The sequence below is a fragment of the Dendropsophus ebraccatus genome, chromosome 13 (assembly GCF_027789765.1).
Source record: "Dendropsophus ebraccatus isolate aDenEbr1 chromosome 13, aDenEbr1.pat, whole genome shotgun sequence".
Taxonomy (NCBI): Eukaryota; Metazoa; Chordata; class Amphibia; order Anura; family Hylidae; genus Dendropsophus; species Dendropsophus ebraccatus.
Genome location: NC_091466.1, coordinates 19045513 through 19073366, shown reverse-complemented (window position 1 = coordinate 19073366; position 27854 = coordinate 19045513). Strand labels below are relative to the sequence as shown.

Below are 27854 nucleotides of genomic sequence, written 5' to 3'. Positions count from 1 at the left end.
CTAATTATGGAAAATGCACATATAGCGCTATTTCCCTCAATCTAGTAAATCAGGCAGGCTTCAATTTCTCTAAAAAAAAATGTGATGTCACGACCAGGTCTATACCTGAAGGGTGCAGCAGGGGGAGCAGTATGAGTAGAAATTACATGTAAAAAAAAAACAATAACAGGCCCCTTCCTGTGCTTTCTGCTGCATGGCACAAAATTCAGCTAGGATCAGCTTTCTGGACTATACACCAAACAGATTCCTGTAACATTGTGGAATACCATCTACATAAGAATAAGGATCGTAACAGAATCTGAATACCCAAGAATATCTCCCATAGTAAGTACGGATATCTTGTACTACCACACTATCACACCTCACTCTGCATGGATACATATGACATCTAGTGGTCAGATTGTATAACACACTTTATACTACACAGTTAGTGGGAGTGCTGTATCTGTATTTCCTTTATACTGCCAGCACAGGACTGGCAAATGGAATTTAGCAGCGCACATGTACTGCAAGCAGAGCGCCGTGTATAGACCCTCATCTTTTAGGTGAAGAGTCCACGTTTGCATTATGATAAAATAAAGGATAACATTAAAAAGGTCTATTTGTCCTAAAAAAAAAAATTAACCCCTCATATGGCTCCTCATACTGAACAAAAAAAGAGTTTTCCTATAACTCTCTGAATGTGAGAAGTTACACACAAGCCCTTCTGGGTGTAGTAGTCTCCCGAATGAGGCAAAGCCGCCCGGACTAGTGCTGGCAAACACTGAGGAGGCTGTGGATGAATGTGCAGGGATTTATGGAGGCCGGAACCCCTCATTTCCTAATAACATACAGAAGACCAATGAGCCGCCTTATGGTGGATCCATCTAGGTTTATTAGTGATTCTCATCTCCTGTCAATGGATAGGTGGCGTAGATGGCATCTTGCCATTGGTTGACTAGGCTCTTCTCTAATGGATGCATAGTAGTCGTGACCTGTTCTTCGTTCCTCTATCTGTTCTTTCTTATTGGTTTGCCTTTATAAAGAGAGCTGTTAAAAATTAAAAACAGGGACACTATGGACCATAGAACACAATGGAAAGCAAATATTTCACTCAACTATAATAGGATCATATCAGAACCAAGGGATGAAAGCTCAAGCCCCACAACTTTGTGGAAAGGATGTGCCCTGTATACGTGATGTCCGAGCCAACACACGGCATGCTATAAAACTGGATCACTGAAATACATTTCCCTCTCAACTCCTGGAGGGAGATTTATCAAACATGGTGCAAAGTGAAACTGGTGCAGTTGCCCCTAGCAACCAATCAGATTCCACCTTTCATTTTCCAAAGAGTCTGTGAGGAATGAAAGGTGGAATCTGATTGGTTGCTAGGGGCGACTGAGCCAGTTTCACTTTAAACCATGTTTGATAAATCTCCCCCATACTTTACACTAAAAATGGCACATGTGTGAAATAAATTGAGAGAATTTTATGACTTCTTTTGGCTGCCTTCTTTTCTTAAACCATAGAGGTTGGCGTACAAGCAATAAATACAAGATGGGCCATAACACTATACACTATAAGGTCATGTTCACACATGGCAAATCAGCAGCCGTACTGCAGTACCAGCCGGGTGATTATCACTTCTTTTTAATTGGAATCCGGGCACATTCAGGTGTGCCCATGCTCCGATTAGCCATAGCAGATAATGTAAGGTACATTGTCTGCACAGTCTATTTTGTGTGTCCGCTGTTCAATGTCATTGTTTTGTGTGGCCGCATGGAATCCCGCCTGGAGTGTATACATTGTGGATTCCATAGTAGTTAATGAGAACGGCCGCTGTGATTAAACAATTGCCTTTGTTGCAAACTTGCAACAACGGCCGTTGTTTAATGAAAAAATAAAGTGTGTGAACGAGGCCTAAGAATTAGTTTGGATACAGAGATAGTGAAGGGCAATAAGTACTCTGGTTAGTTACCTGTGGCTTCTGCATGTAGTATTACACCATCATGACTTTGGATATGGCAGCTTGAATACACCTTCCGTCCTTCAATTTTGTTCACATGGCTGTCCACAAACAAGGTGCATCCCAGGGGTATGGGCCTGCCAGGAAGTGAGAAATGGCTTTATAGTTTCTATACGTCAGAGGTGAATCATGCAAAGAACAGATCCTATGGTGGGTTACATTATAGGTTGTGTTTCTCCGGCCTTTATTCCTAAACCAATAGTCCCGCAATATTGCGATAATCCCAGTGTCTGTGGTTAAGCAATGAGGGCATGGTTGTGGCTGTGTTTGGAACTTATTCTAAACCCAAATGGAAACCCAGCCTTATTCATGTTCCTCAACCAATGTAAACAATACAGATATTCAGCTGGAATATCATTGCCTACAGAATACTGCATACAGAACTACCACTGTGGGATATAGGATATAGAAAACATGGCCAAGAAGAGAAGGTTGGTCCCAATAACATCATGGTGGGGCCATGTCTTTATAATGAGTCAAAGGGTTTTTATAGCTGAAACACAAGGTGGCAATGTGTACTAGAAGGTGGTGAAGAATAGATGTAAGATGGTGAAGAATAGCTCTAAAGCTGTAGATAATGGCTGTCTACTGGGTACTGAGTGCTTTTATGACTGTGTGTCAGGTTTGGGCTACGTTCACATCAGAGACATGACCTACATTCAGAGGATAATGGGTCAAGGGTAGATTGTGTGCCCGAACATAGTTTACTAGTTTCTACATATGGTCAACTCCAAAACATATACAGTTTTTACATGGGACTCCAAAGGACAAGTGGTCGCATATTTGAATTTCCCCAAAAACTGTAAACAGTTAGGAATGGACCAAATTCAGTCACTAGTGGACTAAAGGCCCTATTCCACCAACAGATCTGACGACAGATTATCTGCCAAAGAACAGACTATAATCAGAGAACAGGTCATAAAGGAAAGACTGAGATTTCTCCTCTTTTCAAATCCACTCCTGGGTTTGGCTTCAAATCTTTGGCAGATAATCTGTCGTCAGATCTGTTGGTGGAATAGGGCCTTAACTGTGATCCATTGAAATCAAAAGACAAGGCACATGTACAGACACTAATTACATAGGAACAGATGACACGCTGGCTACATACATGTATTCATGGAGAACTTACTACCAAAGGGGACACATACAAAAATACTGAAAATCCACCCATTACAGGCACTCACTAAATAGAAATACACACAGAAGAATATCTATATATCTATCATCTATCTATCTATCTATCTATCTATCTATCTATCTATCTATCTATCTATTCATCTATCTATCTTCTATCTATTATCTATCTTTCTATCTATCTATCCAGGGCCGCTTTAACCAGAGGGCACATGGTGCACGTGCACCGGGCCCACCGGTTAAAGGGGCCCAACCTGAGCAGGGCCAGCCTTTGCTCTGTGCGACCATTACGGTCGCACAGGGCTCCGGCTACCAGCCTGCCAGGAGGGCACCATCGGGATGGGTAAGGTTACCCATCCATGGCGCCCCCTGCAGGGCCCCCCCTGCGGCGCTCTGTACTGTAGCTATGGGTAGCTACAGTAGCGCTCATAGGTACAGGCAGCAGCAGCGGCACTGACAGGTCGGGAACCATTGGCTCCCTCCCTGTCAGTCATCCTTGTGGCCGCAGGCAGTGCTTTACCTGCGGTCACAAGAGGCCGCTTTCCCGCAGTGGTATCGGCGCTGAGTGACGTCACTCAACGGCGACACCGCGAGAGGGGAGAGCGGCCTCTTGTGACCGCAGGTAAAGGACTGCCTGCGGCCATAAGAGTGAGGTGAAGAGAAGAGGAACGCGCGGACCCAGGTGAGTATAAAGTGTTTGTTTTTTTTGTTACTTGCTATATTGGAGGGGGAAGCACAAAGGAGGGGTATATAACGGGGGCAGCACACAGGGGGGGCCTATATACTACTGGGGGAGATGGGGTGCACAGGGGGGTATATATAATTGGGGGGCCACACAGGGGGTATTTTTAAACTGGGGGAGCGCACAGTGACGGGGGATTATATAAAAGGAAGTGCACAGGGGGGTATATATCTGGGGGCACACAGGGGGTATATGTATATCTGGGGGCACACAGGGGGTAAATGTATATTTGGGGGCACACAGGGGGTATATATATAACGGGGCACACAGGGGGTGTATATATATATAACTGGGGGCACACAGGGGGTGTATATATAACTGGGGGCACACAGGGGGTGTATATATATAACTGGGGGCACACAAGGGGGTGTATATATATAACTGGGGGGTGCACAGGGGGATTATATAAAGGGGGTATTTATAACTTGGGGAGCACACAGTGGGGTATATATAACTTGGATGGCACACGGGGTGTATATATATATATATATATATATATATATACATATATAACTGGGGGGTGCACAGGGGGATTATATACAAGGGGGTATATATAACTTGGGGAGCACACGGGGTATATATATATATATAACTGGGGGCACACAGGGGGTATATATATAACGGGGGGGCACACAGGGGGTATATATATATAACTGGGGCCACACAGGGGATATATATAACGGGGGTCCACAGGGGGATTATATAAAAGGGGGGTGCACAGGGGGGTATATATAAGTCAGGGAGCACACAGGGGGCTATATAGGGGCGCACAGGGGATATTAATACTACTGTGGGGTGCACAGGGGAACTATATACTACTTAGGGGAGCACAGGGGATATATACTACTGTGGGGTGCACAGGGGGACTATATACTACTTGGGGGAGCACAGGGGATATATATACTACTGTGGGGTGCACAGGGGGACTATATACTACTTGGGGGAGCACGGGGGGGTATATATACTACCGGGGGATGCACAGTGGCGGGTATATATAACTGGGGGAGCACAGAGGGGGCTATATACTAATGGGAGCAGCACCTAGTGGTCTATAGTACTAGGGGCAGCTCACAAGGGGTCTATATACTACTGGGGGCAGCACCTAGTGGTCTACAGTATATACTACTGGGGGCAGTGCACAAGGGGTCTATATAGTACTGGGGGATGCACAGAGGGGGCTATATACTAAAGGGGGAAGCACCTAGTGGTCTATAGTACTAGGGGCAGCACACAAGGGGTCTATATACTACTGGGGGCAGCACCTAGTGGTCTATATACTACTGGGGCAGTGCACAATGGGGTCTATATACTACTGGGGGTAGCACACAGCTCTATATACTACTGGGGGCAGCACACAGCTCTATATACTACTGGGGGCAGCACACAGCTCTATATACTACTGGGGGCAGCACACAGCTTTCTATACTACTGGGGGCAGCACACATCTTTCTATACTACTGGGGGCAGCACACGGGTCTATACTAACATTGGGGCTGCACAGAGGGGCCTATACTATATAGGGACCTTACTACTATATTGGGGCACAGAGCATACCTAATTATTAAGTGGGAGCACAGAGGGGTGTAACTACTAAAAGGGGCACAGAGGGGGATAACTACTATATAGGGGTACATAGGGGGGTAACTACTATATAGAGGTACAGAGGGGTGTAACTATTATATAGGGGCACAGAGGGGTGTAACTACTATATAGGAGCACAGAGGGGAGTAACTACTATATAGGGGCACAGAGGGGTGTAACTACTACATAGGGGCACAGAAAGACTCTGATCAGAGAAGACGCCCCCTGTGAGTAAATGGATGTAACTGTTGTGGCGGTATTGTGTAATGATATCATTGGTGATATCTTTATAAGGTTATAAGGTAACTACTGTATGTATTGGGGCTCCTAATACAGTGTGGGGGCATTCAGGGCATTATACTGTGTGTGGAGCTCCGATTCTGATAACGCTGGGTTGGGGGGGGCACTCTTGTGGGCTGTGCACTGGGCCCACCAATGTATTAAAACGGCCCTGTATCTATCTATCTATCATCTATCTATCTATCTGCCCTACTTGTGGTAGGTGATGTTGAGGTTAGCTGTCATGACGCTGCCACATGTATATACAGCGCCTGCTCCGGCTGTACTGTCAATGATTGTTGCAATGCATCCTCCATGAGCATACCTGTAAGAAAAGATCACAATGTGCAGTATGAGAAGCACAACATACTAAGGCTATGGGAACACATGAACACACATACAGAAGCAATAGAGTGAGACCACCTATAAGGGGCAAGAACCCTGAGACAGCTGTCTGCAGATAAGTCCCCTTAGTTTTTGAAGGAGATAGGTTGGTTTATAATATCTTGTCATGTTTCAAAACTCTTTAAACAATAGATCATTAACTTAAAGGAAAGCAACCTCCAATAGGTAGCACTAAAGGGCAAGGTCCTCTCTGCTGGAAAAATGACTACTCTAAACATGTCTGACACTTGTCCACAAGCTGTGCATCCAATATCACCTGTATGGAACTAAAGGCCCTATTCCACGGAACTCATTATCGGCCATATTCTGGTGATATCGGTCGTTACGGCCGATAATCGTCCCATGGAATACAAGCCAACGATCAGCCGACATCGTTCATGTCGGCTGATCGTGCAGTCGTGCAGCATTTTGAAACACAAACAACTGATATAGCAGGGATCTGTCACTTTCTGCTATGGGCTGCCCAGACAATCTAGCAATCACCCGGGCAGCCTCCCCTGCACCTCCCTGCGGCCCCTCCCACACTCACCCGCTCGCTGCCTCCACATGGAATATCAGCGTCAGCGAGCGGGGAACGAGGAGAAAATGGGCGCTGATAGCGCTTGTTTGCTCCTCTGCATCACCCCGTGGAATAGGGGCTTAAAGTGACACTGTCCCCCCCCTTTTGTGCATTCTGACATCTCTACACAGGTGTAAAGGGTAAATTTAGCGGTTTTCATACCTTATTTTATATCATACGTCATGGTGCTTGTTCAAGTAAAAAGTCATCTTTTATCAACTGCAGATTGTGTTAAGTGGGTGGGGCCTCGTGACATTAGCGCCACTTAGTCCCGCCCTCAACGTCACAGTTGGCCCCGCCCCTCGCCGGCCATTGGAACAGGCTGGCCGAAAGGTCTAGACCCCACCCCTTTTCGTAGGCCAACCAATGGGCGTCAAGGGGATGGGGTCAACGGTGCACTTTTTACTTGAACAAACACCATGACGTATGATATGAAATAAGGTATGAAAAACGCTAAATTTAGCCATTACACCTGTGTAGAGATGTCAGAATGCACAAAGGGGGTGACAGTGTCACTTTAAGCAGCAATACCAGACACAACCTATGGACAGGTGTGGCACTGTTTCCTGTACAATCCAGCTTGTCACCTAGACATCTAACAGCTTACCCTGGAGGACCCTCAAGGTAGGGACCAGGCTGGAAAAGACAGACCATTCTCCTTTCATCCCTGTTGAAAAACATGCAGTACTCAAATCCGAGACCATCGCTGTCCAAGTTTCTGAGGAACATGCGCTTGCCTATCCTTGTTTCATGAGGGTCACCTGCAAACAAAGTGCAAAACTGGGCTAGAAAAACATGAGGAAGACTAGCTCATTCTAAAACTGCTCCTAGAGGTCTATGTCTTAGTATTAAAGGGGTAGTTGACCAAAATAAATTTCTTTCAAATCAACTGGTGCCAGAAAGTGACAGAAATTTGTAATTTACTTCTATTAAAAAATCTCAAGTTTGGGGATTTGCTACTGCTCTGGACAGTTCCTGACATGGACAGAGGTGGCAGCAGAGAGCACTGTGTCAGACTGGAAAGAATACACCACTTCCTGCAGGACATACTGCAGCTCATAAGTACTGGAAAACGTGAGATTTTTTAATAGAAGCAAATTACAAATCTCTGGCACTTTCTGCTACCAGTTGATTTGAAAGAAAAAAAAATTGGGGTGACCAACCCCTTTAAGATGGCTTTGGGGTCTTTCCTTTAGGCTTATTTCCAGAGACCCTCACCTTGTAAGTGATGGGCGATGGTGTTGTGGGAAGGAATTCGCTTCCAGCTGCCATTTTTGCTAAGTTCCAAGAATTTGTTGTATAGATCCTTCAGGTTCTGGCTCCATGTGGCATTAGGTAGCCCAAAGTCTCGCAGTTCCTCGGTAGTACAGGGACGTCTAACCTGGAAGACAGTAAGAATCTAATGTAAGTTCCTGGGTTACGTAATGAGGTCTTAAAGTGACTCTGTACCCACAATCTGTCCCCCCCAAACCCCTTGTACCTTCGGATAGCTGCTTTTACTTGAAGATCTGTCCTGTGGTCCGTTCGGCAGGTGATGCAGTTATTGTCCTAAAAAACTATTTTTAAACTTGCAGCCCTGTGCCAAACGGTCGTGGCCTAGATTATCTGTGCCCTAACCTTGCACCACCCCACCGTCCCTCCTCCACACCCTCCTCATCATTAGGAATGCCACTGGCAGGATATTTCCTATTCCTCTGCAGTGAACACTGCACAGGAGCCCTAACGATCCAGCCCATGTGCAGTGTTCACACAGCTGATGAATAGTAGACAATCTGCCTGGAGCATTCCTAATGATGAGGAGGGCGAGGAGGAGAGACAGAGAGGCCACGCCAGTTTGGCACGGGCTGCAAGTTTTAAAGTTGTTTTTAGGACAATAACTGCATCACCTGCCGAACAGACCCCAGGACAGATTTTGTATTAAAAGCAGCTATCCGAAGGTACAAGCGGTTTGGGGGGGGGGGGGGCAGATTGTGGGTACAGAGTCACTTTAAGAATGAGACATTACTCACTGAGAAGCGGCAAGAAGAAATGGCGGCTCCTGGCAGCTGAAGGGGGAGGCTACACAGAACCTTGGTCTCGTAGATTAATCTGCCGCATCCTCTTATCATACTGTAGTTGTTACTCCTGCCGATAAACAGAGGTGAAAATAAAGTTGAGATCTATGTATTTATCCATGACTATCAATTCTGGAAAGACCTGGATCCAAGGATCAGCCCTGTTGAAAAGCCATTGGTTATTGTAAGGAAACATGTCAAACTGACCACTCCAATGACCAGTTGGTGGCTGATGTGGCATGAGACTGGCTAGCATTACCCCAAAATTACTCTAACACATGAAGATTTGTGATATTTCAAGGGGTTTTCCACTTCGGATGACTCTTATTTGTTGAAGGCTCCCTTGACAAGTCAATAATAATGTTTCTTCTTGCTAGAACCAGTGATCAGATGTAATTTGTTGGGAAATCTTCAATTTTCTGGCAGCGTCATCATAGGAAAGACTAAGCATAACACGGTGCCCATTTATATCAATGAGTTGTCTGTGTAACTTTGCTTGGAATCCCACGCCCTGCACGCCTCCACTCTCTGCTGCTCTCCACTGCTCTCTGCTCAAAGAATTGACATGTCAATTGTGTTCTGACTCCTTCATATCATAGTCAGTAAAGAAGAGCCAATTTAGGGGCCTATTCCACGGGAGCGATAATCGGCTGAATCGGCCCCATTCGGCCGATTAACACTCGGTGAAATAGAGAAAATGATCAGCCGATGATTGTGTCATCGGCTGATCGTTTATTTAGGGCCAGACCTAAAATCATCGGTCCCCCACCGCGCATCGCTACGGTGGAATAGCGGTGCGCGGCGGGCGACCGACGATTTGAGAAGCACCATACATTACCTGGCAGGACTTCTCCTCCGCTCCGTCTTCCTCCCCGGGTCCCGCGGCACAGCATCAGCAGCTCCGGAGCGGCCTGACTGAGCAGTCAGACCGCTCAGCCAATCACAGGCCAGGACCACTGCGGCCAGTGATTGGCTGAGCGGTCTGACAGATCAGACAGGCCGCACCGGAGTTGATGCTGTGCCACGGGACCCGGGGAGGAAGACAGAGCGGAGGAGAAGTCCTGCCAGGTAATGTATGCTGCAAGGGCTGCAAGGACATCGGTAACGATGTCCCTGCAGCCCTCGCTCAACGATCATCGGGCCGTGGAATAGGCCCAGTAAACGAGCGCTGATCTAGCAGATGGGCGCTCGTTTACATCGTTGATCGGGCCTTCATCGGCCCGTGAAATAGGATTCTTACAGTATTAGCAAAGCAAGGCGTTTTGTTAGCTCGGCGATCGGCTGATCAGTCTGCAGTCTTTGAACTCTGTGCCGCTTCTTGCATGTCTGCTCTGGGTGCCTGGAAAAGCTGGATCCAGTCCTGGGAAACTTCTCCCATTTTCCCAGGACTTGATCTACCTTTACCTGGCACACAGAGCAGACATGCAAGAAGCGGCACAGAGTTCAAAGGCGTCAGGCTGATTAGACGACCGCCGATCTAACAAAGCGCCTTGCTTTGCTAATACTGTAAACTGGCTCATCTGTAATAGTCAGCATTAACTTTTCCAGCAATTTGTTCTAGTAGTTTTTCTGTGGGATTGGCCAAGACATTCTAGCACCCAACCCTTGATTTTTGCATACCTATGACCCTTTTTGATTAGGTAGCAACCAATATATAGCCGGACCTATGCTTTTGGATATGTTTGGACCAAACTGTCATACCAAGAAGGGTTAATCACAGTAAGTTAATCAGCCACTTGACCTCAGAATAACCCTCCCAGCATTACAAAGAAGCTACAGTGTTGCCAGGGACTTGTTTACATCATCTGTCTCAGAAGGGAGGGGGGAGGAGGGGAAGACAGAGAGAAAAGCTCACATGCAGATCTTTGTGTCTTTAGCAGAAAGCAGCAGCTCAGAACTAGGGGAATAGATAATAACAAGTATGGAAGAAATTGTTTGTTTTACCATGGGCAGCAACATATCAAAAGTTATATTTGCGTGGAATACCCCTTTACGAATAACAGAGGATAGGCACATTACACAGCTATAAGAAAACATGTTCTAGAATTGTTATGTCATGGGTGTTGCATGTATTTGCTAAAACAGACAGGTCAGGAGTCTTTAACAATAGGTCCAAAGCAGATAACCAGAGATGGACATAACACAAGATCAATGTACTATGAGAATATAGTATGGCCCTTATACTAAAAGACCCTGCTTGGAATACACAGTTTCATGGCTTGATAACTTACTTTACAGTTATTATGTGCTATTGCTGTTTATCTCAAAGTTTACTATATACATTATATCATTATTTTATAGAAAGTGTGGACAGAGTTTATCATCATAGCTACTAAAGGCTAAATAACAGATCTGGGTTGTATAGAAAAGTCATATTCCATACCACTAATATTATAAAGATATTATACAGGAAAAAAACACAGTGTCATGGTATTCTTCATAGAGGCGGCATATACTTCTTCACAAAAGCACCATGTGGCGGCACAACTGCAGGGATTGTATGCAGCAGTATAAGGTATATAACATATATACCACATATAGGAAAATAACCATGTAGAAATAGCAGTATATACTATAATAGTCACTCACCTGCTGCTGGGTATTGTGCAGTAACAGGATGAGGTCTGATCCAGCTTATCTTCTGCTATGGGAGATCTCCTCGCATGCCCACAATGACAGGAGAGATGATCGCCAGCTTAAGCCTTAGCAAGATTAGGATCATATATAGATGACACAGTCATATCCTCATATGTAGTCCACCAATACGAGACCTCTGGTCAGTGTATTACACAGTCAAACATGTTATAATCCTATACGCTTAATACAGGCATTTCATATGTATACATGAAATACTGAGCAGCAATACAAGGTGCAGAGCAGAGATTCGCTTACCTGCAAGAGGCCTGTTTTTTAAGAGGAATATCTATTAAATATCTGTACAATAATGTATAGTGCTGCCACCATCATACCTAGGAAAATAATACTATATAGTATCTGAATAAGGCCCAATTCACACCACATTTAGAGCCTGTATGTATACATCCCACAGTGGGAGACATTATCGGCCCCAGGAAAGAAGCCTTCTCCTCCTGAGCTCCATCCTGAGCAGTGGTATCGCTGACAGCCTCCCCACACACATCCTAATGGCTGTCAGCGGTACTGCCGCTCTGGAGGGAGCTCAGGCGGAGGAGAGAATGGGGGTCTCTTCCTTAGCAAGCTCCAGTATCAGTGTATATAAATGGACAGTAATTATACTAGAGCCTCCAAGGTATCTGTTTAATAGACAATACATTGCCACTGTCACTTACAGGCCAAATATACTGTTTTATGGATTTTTTTTTTTTCCTATGAATCCCTAAACCTACTTCTCTCTCTACGCCACCACCACCACAGCGTGAGATTTTTCCACATCTGCTCAGCATTTATGATGAAATACCCACAGCCTTTATCTACACATACCGATAACCTTCACAGTGTTATACAAATACCATTTTCTTCTTCACAAAACCTCATTGTACACATTTCTCCAGCACCCAGCAAGAAGAGAGACGACAGTAACAATATTTTTCATTGCAATCCTCATCATGGGGTAAGTATAACAGTTTTTATATATTCTGTTCACCATGCTGTAAGTAGCATCTTAAAGGGACACTGGGCTTTCAAAACTTCTTTTTACATGGACACGTCAATAGTTTTTATCCCCCAGTTCTGAACACTCAGACCTGAGGTAGCTAGAATGACATAGGCCAGGCTAACTGCTGCTCTCTCCAAGCTATGTGATCGAGATGTCTCATAATGTAAGTGTATGGGACTTTTTGGGTGACATCCACAGAGTGCTCAACCGTGTGCTTCTTCCCGCCCCTTACCCAGGGTTTGAACACACAGACCTCCACCGATTAAAACTTCTGAAATGTCTTTGAAACACTTTTGACGTTACTCTGTTTTGATGCTGAGGCTGCGTTCACACAGAGTAAAACTGGTGGAGAATTCTTAATGGAAGTCTATGGGAGGCTCGTGTGCCTCCTCTCTCTGCGTCTCTCCGCGCTGAAGAAGGAATATGTCCATTCTTCAGCACGGAGAGAAGAGGCGCACGAGTCTCCCATAGACTTCTATTATAAAATGGAAGCTGGCGGAATTCTGCCAATTTTATTCCGTGTGAACGGAGCCTTAAAGTGATATTCCCATCTCAGCTTCTTATCCCCTGTCCATATGCAGGAGCACATGGATGGAGCAGAGGCCACGCTGATCATGTCATTCATTGCGTCCCTGTTCTTGGGATCAGTTGGGGGGTCCTCAGTGATCAGCTTGTTATCTTCTATCCTATATAACAAGCTATTCCAAGAGCCATAATGTTTTTTTTATATTTTTCATGGGCTTGTTATTATTATTGACACTGGTTTGTTTTCCAGTTACATACAGCTTATTAATATTTGTCAACATTTTTTTTTTTTTACTTTTTTTTTATCCGGCTCCTCACAATGCAATCACAATTAGACGATGTGCCTGAATGTATACAAACTGTAATAAGGGGGTATTACTTAGTAAAGGAAAAAAATTAAACTACTCTGAGCAGGGGTGTGGCTAGGATTCATGGGGCCCCATACATGTGGAGCCCCATGAATGGGGAGTTGGGAAAATGAATGCTGGGGGGACTGCTCTGGCGCAGGTGGGTTTGTCTATGGGGGGGGGGGCTCTTGGGACTCGAGGTGCAATGCTGCCTCCTGCCACAAGTGAGACTGGCAGGGCAGGAAGCCAATTGTCAGTCAGAGCACCGCAGCATTTAACTATGAGCGCTTAGCCTGAGGTGCATGGGCCCAGTAGCAGTGGCGTGGTCTGACGATGGTAGTTACACCACTGCCTCAGATGTTAAAAGTAGCTTAAAGGAGTATTTCAATCACAACATTTTGTCTTCTCAGCCCCCTTCTGCCTGTTTCTATGTAAAGAAATGTCTATTTGCCTCTTAGGATCAAGAAGATAATACTGTTGATGCTGTTACAGATGATACAATGCTCATCTCTGTCAGAAGATACTTCCTTCTGTAGTAAGTACAGACTGCTATACTACATGTTTATATGTAGTGGGATATGCCTTATGTTGGGGTAGCTATGCGGTGTTGTGGCAGCTCTGTGGGTGTAGGGTCACTTGGGCATTTGTCATGGCGGCCAGGAGTGGTGTTGGAACCCACCCCTGGATAAACAGGCACTGCGTTCGAGGATTTGGAATAGCCCAAGTGCAATCGGGTGTGTAGGTACTGGCGCAGAATAATAGACCAGAGTCCAATAGCTTAAACAGGATAACTTCCATTTACTTCAGGATCTTCAGTGCAATACAAGATAATAATTACACTATGGAGTGCAGGTGCGGGAAAGAGGTAGTTGTGATAGACTTTGTAGGTAAGACTAGAGTGGAGTAGAGGAGCGTCTTGAGGGCCCTGTCCAAGGTAGCTGTGTACTCGAGATAGCACAGTTGAGAATAGAAGAAAAAGAAGATATTTGTACTCACGTATAGATACCTTTAATCTGACTGCCTTATGCCCTATAGTGTCAGGGTACCCATCCTGCTATGGTAGTACGAGGTCCCAGGACCCTGCGCTTGGTTGAGCTGACTTTCTAAGACGTCCTAGAATAGCCATGCATTACAGTAGGATACATAGGCTTAACTGAATCTTTGTCCTACTGGGGTCAGTACCTAGCCTTAGGTATACAGCACTGTGTGTTGTTGAGGGTATCCCTGGCGTGGACAAGGTTTCCCTCAGAGGACGTCTCTCCCTCCTGAGGGTCTAGCAGTGCATGCTAGCAGCAGCTGGCAACATAGAAGAAATCTCTCTTTGTCTCTTTGTCTTGCTCTTTCTACTGACTCAAAAAAAGACCAGAAGAACCCTCCCACCAGGACCTTGCTCCTTTTTTATAGGGGTTACCTTAGCTAGCCTATTATTGGTGGGGCTGTGTGTGTAAAAGAAAGAATAAACAAGATAGGAGGAAAATTGAGGGAAACAAGCCTGCACCTGTGATAGAAGAGAATATAACATGTGACAAACAGTTAACCCAATGCTTCATTCAGCTATGCTGAGTACAGTACATACAAGAAATACAGCAGTGACACCTAGTGGGGAAAAACCTATAATACACTTTTCCTTCATCCCCTTGTGAGAAGCTGAGTGAGTTACTTTGCCCAGGTGCATAAGAAACTTAGTGGCACACATCTTTTCTGGGACACTACAGGTATCTATGCTGGAGATATGGATATTACGTACCGGAATCGCAGTGGATTTCACGCTGTGAGTTCAGCAGTGAAATCTGCTGCGATTCCCGGTACTGTCATTTTGTATGGGTTTACATACTCGCAGCGGAATTTAAATTTCACTGTGAGTATGTAAAGCCTCATCCCCTTTAACCCGCCACGACCCGGTAAATACTTTGCCTGTCCACGATTTAATATTATCAGTGTACATATGGTCTTATGTACAATTTTCATGTGTTACAGTTTGGCATATATAGGATAAATCAGGTTCCAGGTTTTAGTGGATGGTAATACATGCAATTCTATTCTCTCATTCAAAACTAAGAAAACCATGAGGGAAGAGAACAGTGAAGTGTGAACAGTGACTATAACAATGAACCATATACAGGATTACCTGAATTTTTATCTTTGTATTTTGTGTAGAAGACACTTCGGTTTCATCAAAGAAAGAGAAGATCCTAAACTTACTGTCCTGCTGGAAAGATGATGACAACAAGAACGATGGTCAAGTGTTCAGATTTAGGAGCTGTAAGGAGATAAGAGACCACAACAATTCTGTCAAAGGTGCAAATGGATTTCTTTATTATGATATCAGAATTTTAGGATGTTTCATGCATACTAGTAATCAGTGAGGGGTTACCTTAGAAAAAATAAGAATTTGCCACCCCCTTATGGTAATGGGTTCTACCAAATTGGATAGAAGGGTCTCGTATTTGTTTTCCTCTCCTTACTTCATTCTATGACCTTTGAGACAATTTTCCATTACCTTGAGGATGAGATCAACCACGGCAGGGCCCCCTCTCTCCAAGGACCTGATAGCAGATGAATGATCTGCCTTTATAGTGGACGTTGATAATTAACTGATATTTTTATCCCATAGATGGAATCTATTCGTTGACTACAAAAAATGGAATGACTTACCAGACGTTCTGTGACATGACAACTAATGGTGGAGGGTGGACTCTAGTGGCAAGCATTCATGAGAATAATATACATGGAAAATGTACCTTGGGAGATCGCTGGACAAGTCAACAAGGAAATAATGCAAACAACCCGAAGGGTGAAGGAAACTGGGACAATTACGCTACTTTTGGGACATCAGAAGGAGCCACAAGTGATGATTATAAGGTGAGATGGCTGAAGTTTGTTCACAGTTTAAACTATCATGACTGTTACGAGAGGGCAATACCACTCACAGTATCTGATTTTAGTCAAACAACTTTTTATACAAATACTTTTATGATAATGTTGAAGTTACATGATGGTGTAGAATTACAAATGTTCCAATAGTATTTGGACGACTCCAATTACTAAGAACCATCATGCTACCAGTGTTCATTCAAGTTCGACAAACTCCATCATATTGTAAGGTTTATGGATCAATATCCATCATGTTGTAAAGTTCATGGATCAAACTATATCATGTTGTAAGGTTCATGGATCAAGGTCCATTATGTTGTAAGGTCCATAAATAATGGTCCATCATGTTGTAAGGTTCATGCATCAAGATCCATCATGTTGTAAGGTTCATGGATCAAGGTCCATCATGTTGTAAGGTTCATAAATAATGGTCCATCATGTTGTAAGGTTCATAAATAATGGTCCATCATGTTGTAAGGTTCATGGATCAAGGTCCATCATGTTGTAAGGTTCATGGATCAAGGTCCATCATGTTGTAAGGTTCATAAATAATGGTTTATCATGTTGTAAGGTTCCTCGATCAAGACCGATAATGTTGTAAGGTTCATTGATCAAGTTCCATAAAGTTGTAAGGTTTACAGGTCAAGGACCATCATGCAATGTCCTTATATCCTGCCATCTTGCTGAAATATCCTGATCCATAGTGACTTTGTGAACATTTCTTTCCATTTCAATCCTTAGAATCCTGGATATTATGATATCCTCTCCAGCGATGTGAGTGTCTGGCATGTGCCAAATAATACCCCACAAGAGTTATGGAAGAGCTCATCATTACAGAGGTATCGGACAGACACTGGTTTCCTACTAAACGAAGGCGGAAACCTATTCCATTTATACAAGGTAATGTATGTCCACTATTTCTTTCCTGAGATGACTGGTAACACTTACTGGTATAAGTGTTCAATGTGTTACAGGGTTCAGGTTCTATCAAGAGTAGAGTGATGGGGGACACACCATCGTAGTAGTCCCTTAGATCAGGGATGGGGAACCTCTGTCCGTCCAGTTGTTGCAAAATTACAAATCCTATTATGGCTAGACGGTTAAAGCTTTAGCTGTCCAGAAGTGATGGGAATTGTGGTTTTGCAACAGCTGTATGGACAAATGTTCCCCAACCCTGCCTTTAAGGTCCTATTACATGGCCCAACGAAGGCCCGATCAATAATTTAAAAGAGCACCGACCTGCAAGACTGGCGCTCATTTATTGGGCCTATTACACGGACCGATAATCGTTAGCAATGCCCGTGCAGTCCTTGCCCAAACAGTAAATACTTAACCTGTCTACACTAACAGTCTTTTCGCGGTATTGGTCCTGGCACCGCAGGCTGCAGCTTCAGAGCGGGGGTCCCGAACAGTGATTGGCTGAGCGGCCTTTTAGCTCACAAAGGCCACTCTGAAGCCACAGCCTGTGGTGCCGGACGCATACAGAGCGCAGGAGGAGACCGGGAGTGTGGACAGGTAAAGTATTTACTGTTTGGGAAATGGTCAGCCATTGATCGCACATCGATGTTACACGTGGCGATGCACGGACGTAATTTTAGGTCTCGGCCTAAAGAAATGATCAGCTGATCATTGTTTAATCGGCTGATGGTTGTCTCTATTACACAGAATTGCGACTAATGGGTCGATTATCTCGCCATGTAGTAGGGCCCTTATTGTAGCTGCACAATGAGAAAATAAATAACAATGGTGATAGGTCCAATGGTAGACTGGTCAGCTGGTCATCTCTATCTTCTTTTTAATTTTCCAGCTTTAATACCATGTTACATTATGTCATTTTTTAGAAATATCCAGTCACTTTCAAAGCAGGAACCTATTTGGCAGATAATGGACCGGCTATACCCATAGTGTATGACTTTGGACATGCAGATATGACTGCCAAGTTCTACTCTCCCAATGGAAGAGGTAAGAGTTTCTATTGACATACTGTCTGCTTTAATTTACTTCCAGTACTTATCAGCTGTTGTATATCCTGCAGGAAGTGGTATTCTTTCCAGTCTGGAGAAGAAGAGAGGTTTTTTATGGGGGTTTGCTACTGCTCTGGACAGTTCCTGACATGGACAGAGGTGGCAGCAGAGAGCACTGTGTCAGACTGGAAAGAATACACCACTTTCTGCAGGACATACAGCAGCTGATAAATACTGGAAGACTTGATATTTTTTTAATAGAAGTAAATAACAAATCTCTGGCACTTTCTTGCACCAGTTGATTTGAAAGAAAACAGATTTTGGTGAACAACCCCTTTAACCTCTTAAGGATGGAGCCAATTTTCGTTTTTGTGTTTTAGTTTTTTTCCTCCTTGTGTTTAAAAGGTCATAGCACTTGCATTTTTCCACCTAGAGACCCACATGAGCCCTTATTTTTTGCGTCACTAATTGTACTTTGCAATGACAGGCGGAATTTTTGCATAAAGTACACTGCAAAAGCAGAAAAAAATTCAATGTGTGGTGAAATTGAACAAAAAAACGCTTTTTTTATTTAGGAGTTTTTTGTTTTTACACCATTTGCGCTGGGGTAAAACTGACTTGTTATGCATGTTCCCCAAGTTGTTACGATTACAACAATATGTAATAAGTATAACTTTTATATTATCTGATGGCCTGTAAAAAATTCAAACCATTATTAACAAATATATGTTCCTTAAAACCGCTCCATTCCTAGGCTTATAGCGCTTTTATCCTTTGGTCTATGGGGCTGTGTCAGGTGTCATTTTTTGCGCCATGATGTTTACTTTCTATCGATACCTTGATTGCGCATAAACAACTTTTTGATCGCTTTTAATTACATTTTTTTCTGGATTTGATGCGACCAAAAATGCGCAATTTTGCACTTTGGGATTTTTTTGTGCTTACGCCGTTTACCGTGTGAGATCACGAATGTCATTAATTAATGGTTCGGACGATTACGCACGCGGCGATACCAAACATGTTTATTTATTTACTTTTATTTAAAACATGGGAAAAGGGGGGTGATTCATTCATTCAAAGATCTCTCATTGAGATCTTTGCTGTATAGTAATACAGCCGAAAGCATCCGAGTGCCGAGCCGGAATCAGCACCATTTTGGCAGAGACCCCGGCCGGAGCAGGATGTGTGGATTACTGTATTAGCGGGCACGGCGATCGGACCTAAACGTGGCACCCGAGACCGCGTGGCCCCCAGGCTAAACGTGGCACCCAGGACCGCGGCGGTTCAGAGCAGGGTCGCCGCTTGGCCCCGCTCTGAACACCTCTTGCAGGCGCATGACGTACGGGTACGTCATGCGTCCTTAAGAGGTTAAACATTCTATAATGAAAGAGATGGTTCCACAGGACTGGTGCAAAGCTAATGTGGTACCAATATTCAACGAGGGGTCAAAGAGGGATCCTGGAAACTATAGGCCTGTAAGTCTAACATCTATAGTGGGTAAAATATTTGAGGGATTTGTAAGATGCTATACTGGTGTATCTTAATGAAAATAATCTTATAACACAGCATCAGCATGGATTTATGAGGGATCGGTCCTGTCAGACTAATCTGATCGGCTTCTATGAGGAGGTCAGTTATAGACTGGACCTGGGGGAGGCTGTGGATGTTGTGTATCTAGACTTTTCCAAGGCATTTGATACTGTGCCGCATGAAAGGTTGGTCTATAAAATGAGGAGGCTGGGATTAGGGGAAAACGTATGCACATTGTTAACTAACTGGTTGAGTGATAAAAAACAGAGCGTGGTCATTGATGGAACATATTCAGATTGGGTTTTAGTTACTAGTGGTCAGTGTTGGGTCCACTTCTTTTTAATATTTTTTATTAATGATCTTGTTGAGGGGCTACAGAGCAGAATCTCCATTTTTACAGATGATGCTAAACTGGGTAAAGTAATCAGCACAGAGGATGATAATATCATATTACAGAGGGATTTGGAGAAGCTGGAGGCTTGGGCGGAGAAATGGCAAATTAAGTTTAATGTGGATAAAATGTAAGGTTATGCATTTGGGCCGTAGAAATAATAAGTAGAGATATGTGCTAAATAATAAAACTCTGGGTAAAACTGCTTCTGAAAAGAACCTGGGGGTATTGGTGAACAGTAAACTCAAATGTAGTGATCAGTGCCAGGCAGCAGCTGCCAAGGCTAATAAAATAATAGGAGGCATCAATAGAGGCCGAGATGCTAAAGATGAGAACATAGTTTTGCCTCTTTATAAATCACTGGTCAAACCACACATGGTATATACTGTGTACAGCAGTGGACGTCTGTATAGAGGAAGGACACAGCTGAACTGCAGCGGGTGCAGAGGAGGGCAACAAGGGTCATTAAAGGAATGGGGTGGGGTTAAAGGACCAAGACAGGTTATCAAGCTTGGGGTTATTTACACTAGAAAAAAGACGTCTTAGGGGCGATCTGATCACAATGTGCAAGTATATGAATGGACAGTACAGAGATCTTTGTAGTGTTTTACTTACTCCTAGGTCTGTAACCATGACAAGGGGGCATCCTCTACGTCTAGAGGAAAGAAGTTTCACCATCAGCAACGACGCAGGTTCTTTACTGTAAGAGCCTTGAGACTGTGGAACTCTCTGCCATATGAGGTTGTCATGGCTGATTCATTAAATAAGTTCAAGGGAGGCATTGATGCTTTTCTTGAAGAATATAATATTACAAGTTAGATTTCCGATGATACGCTGATCCAGGGATTATTCTGACCGCCACTGGAGTCAGGAAGAAATTTTCTCCCTGTGATGAGGCAATTGTCATCTGCCTCATAGGGGTTTTCGCCTTCCTCTGGATCAACACAGTAGGGTTTGCCTAGGTTGAACCTGATGGACTCTTGTCTTCATTTAACCTTATTAACTGTTACTATGTTCTCCTTCTGTTTATCAGATTGCCAACATCCCCCTCCAACCCTGCTCAGAGACAATGGTTTGGAGGCCCACAGGATCCCCTTTCTTTGGGTATTTTTCCTCAGTTAGACCATTTTCCATATACTCTCAGTTCTGACACATAAGAAAACCCTGTAAGGTTGGCAGTGACATCCCGGCCCCGGCTAGTCTAGCCTCGATGACCAGGCCTCATGCCAAGTCCCACAGATCACTGGATTTTGCAATCTAATGTGGATTCATAGATCCTTAGAAAACAGATCACTGGATATTCTTCTGCTCCGGGGTCTAATCTCTCCAGTGGTGAGGGGGCTCTAATATAGGGGGCACTCAGTATATACCCTCAAGTTTTCAAGCAACTTTAGATGAAACTTTTTGTGGAGATCTCCGCAGCATTAGCCAATCACTGGCCATCTTATTGTGGACTTCAGAAGCTGCCTATTACCACTGGTTAGTTTTTCGCAGCTCCTCAGGCGATGCAAATCTATCAGTCTCCCTCCACTCGTATGTGATTGTCAATAAGAGGCCAAAAATACCAAGTGCACAATATGTCCCATACTCATCCGCATGGCGTCTTGGCTGAGGCTTGTGTAATGAATCCAGAGCCATGTAAATGGGGCCGTTGTAATCAATGTGCAATCACTTGTCTCTGCTGTTTATTCGGTTCTTACTACAACTCTAGTTACAATTAAAGGAAAATTCATGGGAAAAGTTACTGAGTTCATAAGACTCCAAACAGCAGAGTGTTTCCCTCCTCTTTGGGTTCCTACTTTGTGCTCCTGTGTAGTATAAAGCCCTAAAATAGTACTTAGGACCCTCTACGCCCTCATTTAGTAGTAAGGCCACCATCTGTGCCCTCATATAGTAGTCAGGCCTCTCTGTGACTCCATGTAGAAGATAAGCCCCCTGTGTCACAAATAGTATTCTGGCCTCTCTGTATCCTATATAGTAGACCTATAGTACTTCGGCCACTCTGTCTCCGTATAGTAGTTAGGCCCCTTTGTGCACCCATATAGTAATCAGGCCCCCCTTTGTGCAATCATATTGTAGCTAAACCCCTATGTACCCCATACAGTAGTTAGGCCTCTCTGTCCTTCCATATAGTAGTTAGACCCATCTGTGACTCCATATATTATAGTTGCTGTCTTTGCTCCCATATAATAGTTAGGCCCCCCTGTGCCCCCATGTTGTAGTTAGGCCCTATTTGTGCCCCCATATAGTAGTTAGACCGTCCTGTCTCAGTAAAGTAGTTATTTCAGTCTGTGCACCATTATAGTCTAGACCCCCTCTGTGTATCAATATAGGGGTTAGGCCCCCTGTAGGTAGTTTCCCTATAAGCAGGCATCCTTGTAAAGGTAACTCTCCAGTAATAAGTCCCCCAGTATGTAGATTTCTCCATGAAGACATCCCCTGTAGGTAATCCCCTCCGGCAATTAGCATCATGGGACTGTATGTTACAGGAGGGAAGAGGGGTCATGCAGAGTCATATTTATCACTAGTTACATACTGCCTGTGACAAGTCATTTTTTAAAAAACAATTTATTTTCTCTGTATAGTTGGGTTTTTCAGGATTCTTCACTCCACATTGTTAGTGTTGGAGCAGCATTGAAGAAATCTGATGACTCTAAAGGAGAGAAGAGCAGAGTTAGGGGGAGTATGGTCTATACTTGGGGCAGGATGGGGGAGTAGAGTCTAAATATAGCTATTATATCCCTGCCACCACTAGGGGGCGCTCACTACATACTGCTCTACTATACAGATCAGTAGGAGCTGTATGCATTGCTGTGCAGTGAGCTCCCCCTAGTGGCAGCAGCATCAGGTAAATTATCACTCACTTGTTCCTCTTCCTCCTCAGACACTTGGGGATCCAGGAGAATCTCTGTCTGCGCCTAAAGAAAAGAGACAAATAGAATCAGTGTCATGTGATCCCAGAATCAGTCTATAGGGGTTTATACATTGAGAGGAGACTCAGTGAGGAAGAGATGAATGCACAAAAAGTATGTGACCCCCTGGGCTCCTCCTGCAGTGTTCTATACACTTACTGGGCCTCCTGGACCCCACTCCTTGGATGAGAGCTTCTTTTCTTGCTCTATGTAGTGGCCTGGGTCCCTGGTCCAACTTTCATGGAAGTTCCTTTGTATGACGCTCAGTCCCCTTATTGTTCTTATCCTATACAAGAAAACACAATTCACATAACTGGAGCTGCCCCATATGTGCCCATATACCCCCCTATAAGAGTCTACATGACCGGCGCCCCCCCGGTGGTGATGATAATGTCAGCAGTGTTAGTTCTGTGGTGTACTTACAGAACTGGCCTCTTGGAGCGCTGCACTCTCTCTTTCCATCTGTCGGGAGAAACAGGACGTATCCAGGTTAGGACTATTCTATGGAGCAGTTGTCCATAGCAACCACAACGCTTTATTGACTGTACGCTTTATAACCCTATAAAATCAATATCATCTATAATAAAAACAACTTTACAGTGATATACTTACTTTTCATGTGGGTAGTCCTCCTCCTCATCGCTCTTTATCTATTGCACCTGATCCTTGTCCACGATCTCCAGCTCCTTCTCCTTTCTTATTGTCCTGTGGTGAATTCCCATTATACGAGCACCAGGTGGAGTAAATTTGGAATCAGGTGTGGTGAGCTGGGACATTCTTTCTATATTCCTTGCAGGAGTTCTTTCTGTGCTCCCACACGTCTGCCAGCTCTGAAGTCCATACTATCAGGATCAGCGGAACGTAAGCCCATTGTGTCATGTGCTTGTCTATCCCTAAGGACGTTGTCTAAGCGTATCCTCTGTTCTTCACAAGATACTCCTGATGGTGGAGATAGACTTTCCCAGAGGATACGCCAGGTCGCTACCTCAGGTATACTGGGAGACACTGGGACTGTAGGTTCAGACAGCAGGAACACAGGAACCAGGTAGGACAGGGTAGCTGTAACAGGAAGCAGTAAGGAAAAGCAACCACAGATACATCTTTGCAGGACCAAAGGACCTCAATGCTCAGGCAGAGCACATGTGCAAGAAGCCTCCTTAAATACCCAAGCCACAGGTGTGGAATAATTAAGGCACTAAGCCTAAACTCTCAGAAGGAAGTGCACGCACCCCCTCTAGTGGCTGGATGTATACTACATGCAGGGGACACATGGGGCTAGGCCCGAAGGCCTGAAGGACTAGCAGTGAATGAACATGTGGCAGCTGGAACGCCGACCGCCGTTACATATACAAATTATCAGCTTCATCTGCTTCTGAGCTATGGAGACATCCACACTATCTAGCTGTGTCAGCCTGAAACCTAAGGTAAGGAACGGCCCAATACATGGGATGCAGGAGGCCCAATACATAGGAGGCAGGAGGCCCAATACATAGGAGGCAGGAGGCCCAATACATGGGGGGCAGGAGGCACAATACATAGGAGGCAGGAGGCCCAATACATAGGAGGCAGGAGGCCCAATACATGGGGGGCAGGAGGCCCAATACATAGGAGGCAGAAGGCCCAATACATGGGAGGCAGGAGGCCCAATAGATGGGGGGCAGGAGGCCCAATACATGAGGGGCAGGAGGCCTAATACATGGGAGACAGGAGGCCCAATACATGGGAGACAGAAGGCCAGTACATGGGAGGCAGGAGGCCCAATACATGAGGGGCAGGAGGCCCAATACATGCGGGACAGGAGGCCCAATACATGAGGGGCAGGAGGCCCAATACATGAGGGGCAGGAGGCCCAGTACATGAGGGGAAGGAGGCCCAATACATGAGGGCCAGAAGGTCCAATACATGAGGGGTAGGAGGCCCAATAAATTAGGGGCAGGAGGCCCAATACATGAGAGGCAGGAGGCCCAATACATGAGGGGCAGGAGGCCCAATACATGAGGGGCAGGAGGCCCAATGCATAGGAGGCAGGAAGCCCAATACATAGGAGGCAGGAGGCCCAATACATAGGAGGCAGGAGGCCCAATACATGGGAGGCAGGAGGCCCAATACATGGAAGGCAGGAGGCCCAATATAAGAGGGGCAGGAGGCCCAATACATGAGCGGCAGGAGGCCCAATACATGGGAGGCAGGAGGCCCAATACATGGGAGGCAGCAGGCCCAATACATGAGGGGCAGGAGGCCCAATACATGGGAGGCAGGTGGCCCAATACATGGGAGGCAGGTGGCCCAATACATGGGAGGCAGGAGGCCCAATACATGGGAGGCAGGAGGCCCAATACATGGGAGGCAGGAGGCCCAATACATGAGGGGCAGGAGGCCCAATACATGAGGGGCAGGAGGCCCAATACATGCGGGACAGGAGGCCCAATACATGAGGGGCAGGAGGCCCAATACATGAGGGGCAGGAGGCCCAATACATGAGGGGAAGGAGGCCCAATACATGAGGGCCAGAGGGTCCAATACATGGGAGGCAGGAGGCCCAATACATGGGAGGCAGGAGGCCCAATACATGGGAGGCAGGAGGCCCAATACATGGGAGGCCCAATATATGGGAAGCAGGATGCCCAATACATGAGAGGCTGGAGGCCCAATACATGAGGGGCAGGAGGCCCAATACATGAGGGGCAGGAGGCCCAATACATGGGGGCAGGAGGCCCAATACATGAGGGGCAGGAGGCCCAATACATGAGAGGCAGGAGGCCCAATACATGGGAGGTAGGAGGCCCAATACATGAGGGGCAGGAGGCCCAATACATGGGAGGCAGAAGGCCCAATACATGAGGGGCAGGAGGCCCAATACATGGGAGGCAGGAGGCCCAATACATGAGGGGCGGGAGACCCAATACATGGGGGGCAGGAGGCCTAATACATGGGGGCAGGAGGCCCAATACATGAGGGGCAGGAGGCCCAATACATTGGAGGCAGGAGGCCCAATACATGGGAGGCAGGAGGCCCAATACATGAGGGGCAGGGCCCAATACATGAGGGGCAAGTGGCCCAATACATGAGGGGCAGGAGGCCCAATACATGAGGGGCAGCAGGCCAAATGCATGGGAGGCAGCCAAAGATACCAGCAGGGTAAGGTATTGAATGAATCCCTGGACTGGTGAAACAAATGCCCCCTGACATGGATCAGCAACATTTTACCGCCCCCCCCCCCTACCTCATCCATCACCTTCATCCTCTCCTCCTCCACAACAGCCGCTCCTCCAGCACCTCATCAACCACCTCGACACTCTCCTCCACCATCCCCTCCTCCCCACCTCCTCCTCCTCCACTACCTCTTCCTCCTCCACCACCTCATCTATCACCTCCTCCTCCTCCACGACCACCACCTCCTCTTCCACCTCCTCCTCCACTTCCACCACCTCCTCTTCCACCTCCTCCTCCACTTCCACTACCTTCTCTTCCACCTCCTCCTCCACTTCCACCACCTCATCCTCCACCACCTCCTCCAGCTGTAACCCTTCCACCTCCTCCAGCACCACCACTGCCTCCATCAGCACCACTTCATCCACTACCATCACTACCACCTCCACCAGCACCACCGCTCTGTCCACTACCACTCGCCTCACCGCCATCACCACCTGCACCAACACCTCTCGCACCACTCTCACCACCTGTCCTTCCACCACAAAGTCGTCCATCACAACCACCACATCCTCCATCAACACAATCACATCCTCCACCACTACCCCCGCCATCTCCTCCTCCACCGACACTACCTCACCACCAACACTACCTCCTTCACCAACACCAACTCTTCTGGTTTTCTCTCTGCTACAAATAAAGAAGAACAGTCAGGAGTTACTCAATGAGCTTTACAGATGCAAAAATGAACATCAGACAGTAGTGGATATGGGAGCAATGGGAAATTCTGATATATCAGACCTGTTTTTAAAAGGGTTATCCAGCGTTAGAAAAACATGTATATACCTGTACGGATCAGGATAGAGGGGTTATCACATTATATATAATATAGTATATACCTGCAGGAATATAGGTGGAGATTTATCAAACATGGTGTAAAGTGAAACTGGCTCAGTTGCCCCTAGCAACCAATCAGATTCCACCTTTCATTTTCTAAAGAGTCTGTGAGGAATGAAAGGTGGAATCTGATTGGTTGCTAGGGGCAACTGAGCCAGTTTCACTTTACACCATATTTTATAAATCTCCTCCATAGTATATACCTGTAGGGATCAGGATAGAGGGGTACTCCCATGATATATAATATACTATATACCTGTAGGGATCAGGATAGAGGGGTACTCCCATGATATATACAGTGGCGGTCTTCGGCACCAAGCACCCCAAGCGATCGCTTGGGGCCCCCAACATCCAGGGGGGCCCCCACGCCCTGCTCTTGTGCTCAAGACCCCTGGACAGGGCCGCTGCCCCGCTCGCTGCTGCCATCTGAACTGTAACTATGAGTACTCGTAATGAGCGCTCACAGTTACATGCAGCAGCACTGACAGGGCGGGAGACATTGGCCCCCTTCCTGTCAGTCACTCTTGTGGCCGCAGGAAGGGTTTTCCCTGCGGTCACAAGTGGCAGCTTTGTCCTTGTGGTGCCGGCGCTCCAGTGACATCAGCGGCGCCAGGACAAGGGGAGTGCGGCCTCTTGTGATCGTAGGGAAAACCCTTCCTGCGGCCACAAGAGTGAAGAGAAGAGGAGACGCCCGTACCCAGGTGAGTATAAGTGTTTGTTTTATTGTGTTATATACTATATGGGAGGGGGAGCACACAGGGGTCTGTTTAACTGGGGGAGTGCACATCGGGGGTCTATATAAATGGGGGGAGCACACAGGGGGGCTATATAACAGGGGGAGCACACATGGGGGCTATAGACTACTGGG

General features: G+C 45.7%; 2 protein-coding genes across 5 annotated transcripts in view; one reads left to right on the top strand and one right to left on the bottom strand.

The window, feature by feature from the left end:
• Nucleotides 1-867: 867 nt before the first annotated feature.
• LOC138771224 (acyl-coenzyme A thioesterase THEM4-like) lies at nucleotides 868-27044 on the bottom strand. 4 transcript variants are annotated; one of them, XM_069950787.1, is made up of 8 exons: nucleotides 26989-27044; nucleotides 15397-15528; nucleotides 8718-8832; nucleotides 7927-8089; nucleotides 7316-7469; nucleotides 5959-6069; nucleotides 1961-2085; nucleotides 868-1029 (listed from the first exon to the last, which is right to left on the bottom strand). In XM_069950787.1, the coding sequence occupies exons 3-8, from the start codon at nucleotides 8814-8816 to the stop codon at nucleotides 1004-1006; spliced, it is 678 nt and encodes a 225-aa protein (XP_069806888.1). In that variant the 5' UTR covers nucleotides 8817-8832; nucleotides 15397-15528; nucleotides 26989-27044; the 3' UTR covers nucleotides 868-1003. The 4 variants fall into 4 exon arrangements, with proteins under 4 accessions (XP_069806888.1, XP_069806889.1, XP_069806891.1 ...); XM_069950788.1 differs by lacking the exon at nucleotides 26989-27044 and adding an exon at nucleotides 16010-16144; XM_069950790.1 differs by lacking the exon at nucleotides 5959-6069.
• The window catches only part of LOC138771222 (intelectin-1-like), a 29331-nt gene continuing 13772 nt past the window's right edge, over nucleotides 12296-27854 (top strand). The window contains exons 1-6 of the mRNA XM_069950785.1: nucleotides 12296-12351; nucleotides 13727-13803; nucleotides 15426-15566; nucleotides 15883-16130; nucleotides 16884-17042; nucleotides 17984-18104. Coding sequence (XP_069806886.1) covers nucleotides 12347-12351; nucleotides 13727-13803; nucleotides 15426-15566; nucleotides 15883-16130; nucleotides 16884-17042; nucleotides 17984-18104 — 751 coding nt within the window. The 5' untranslated portion in view covers nucleotides 12296-12346. The remainder of the gene's footprint in view (nucleotides 12352-13726; nucleotides 13804-15425; nucleotides 15567-15882; nucleotides 16131-16883; nucleotides 17043-17983; nucleotides 18105-27854) is intronic.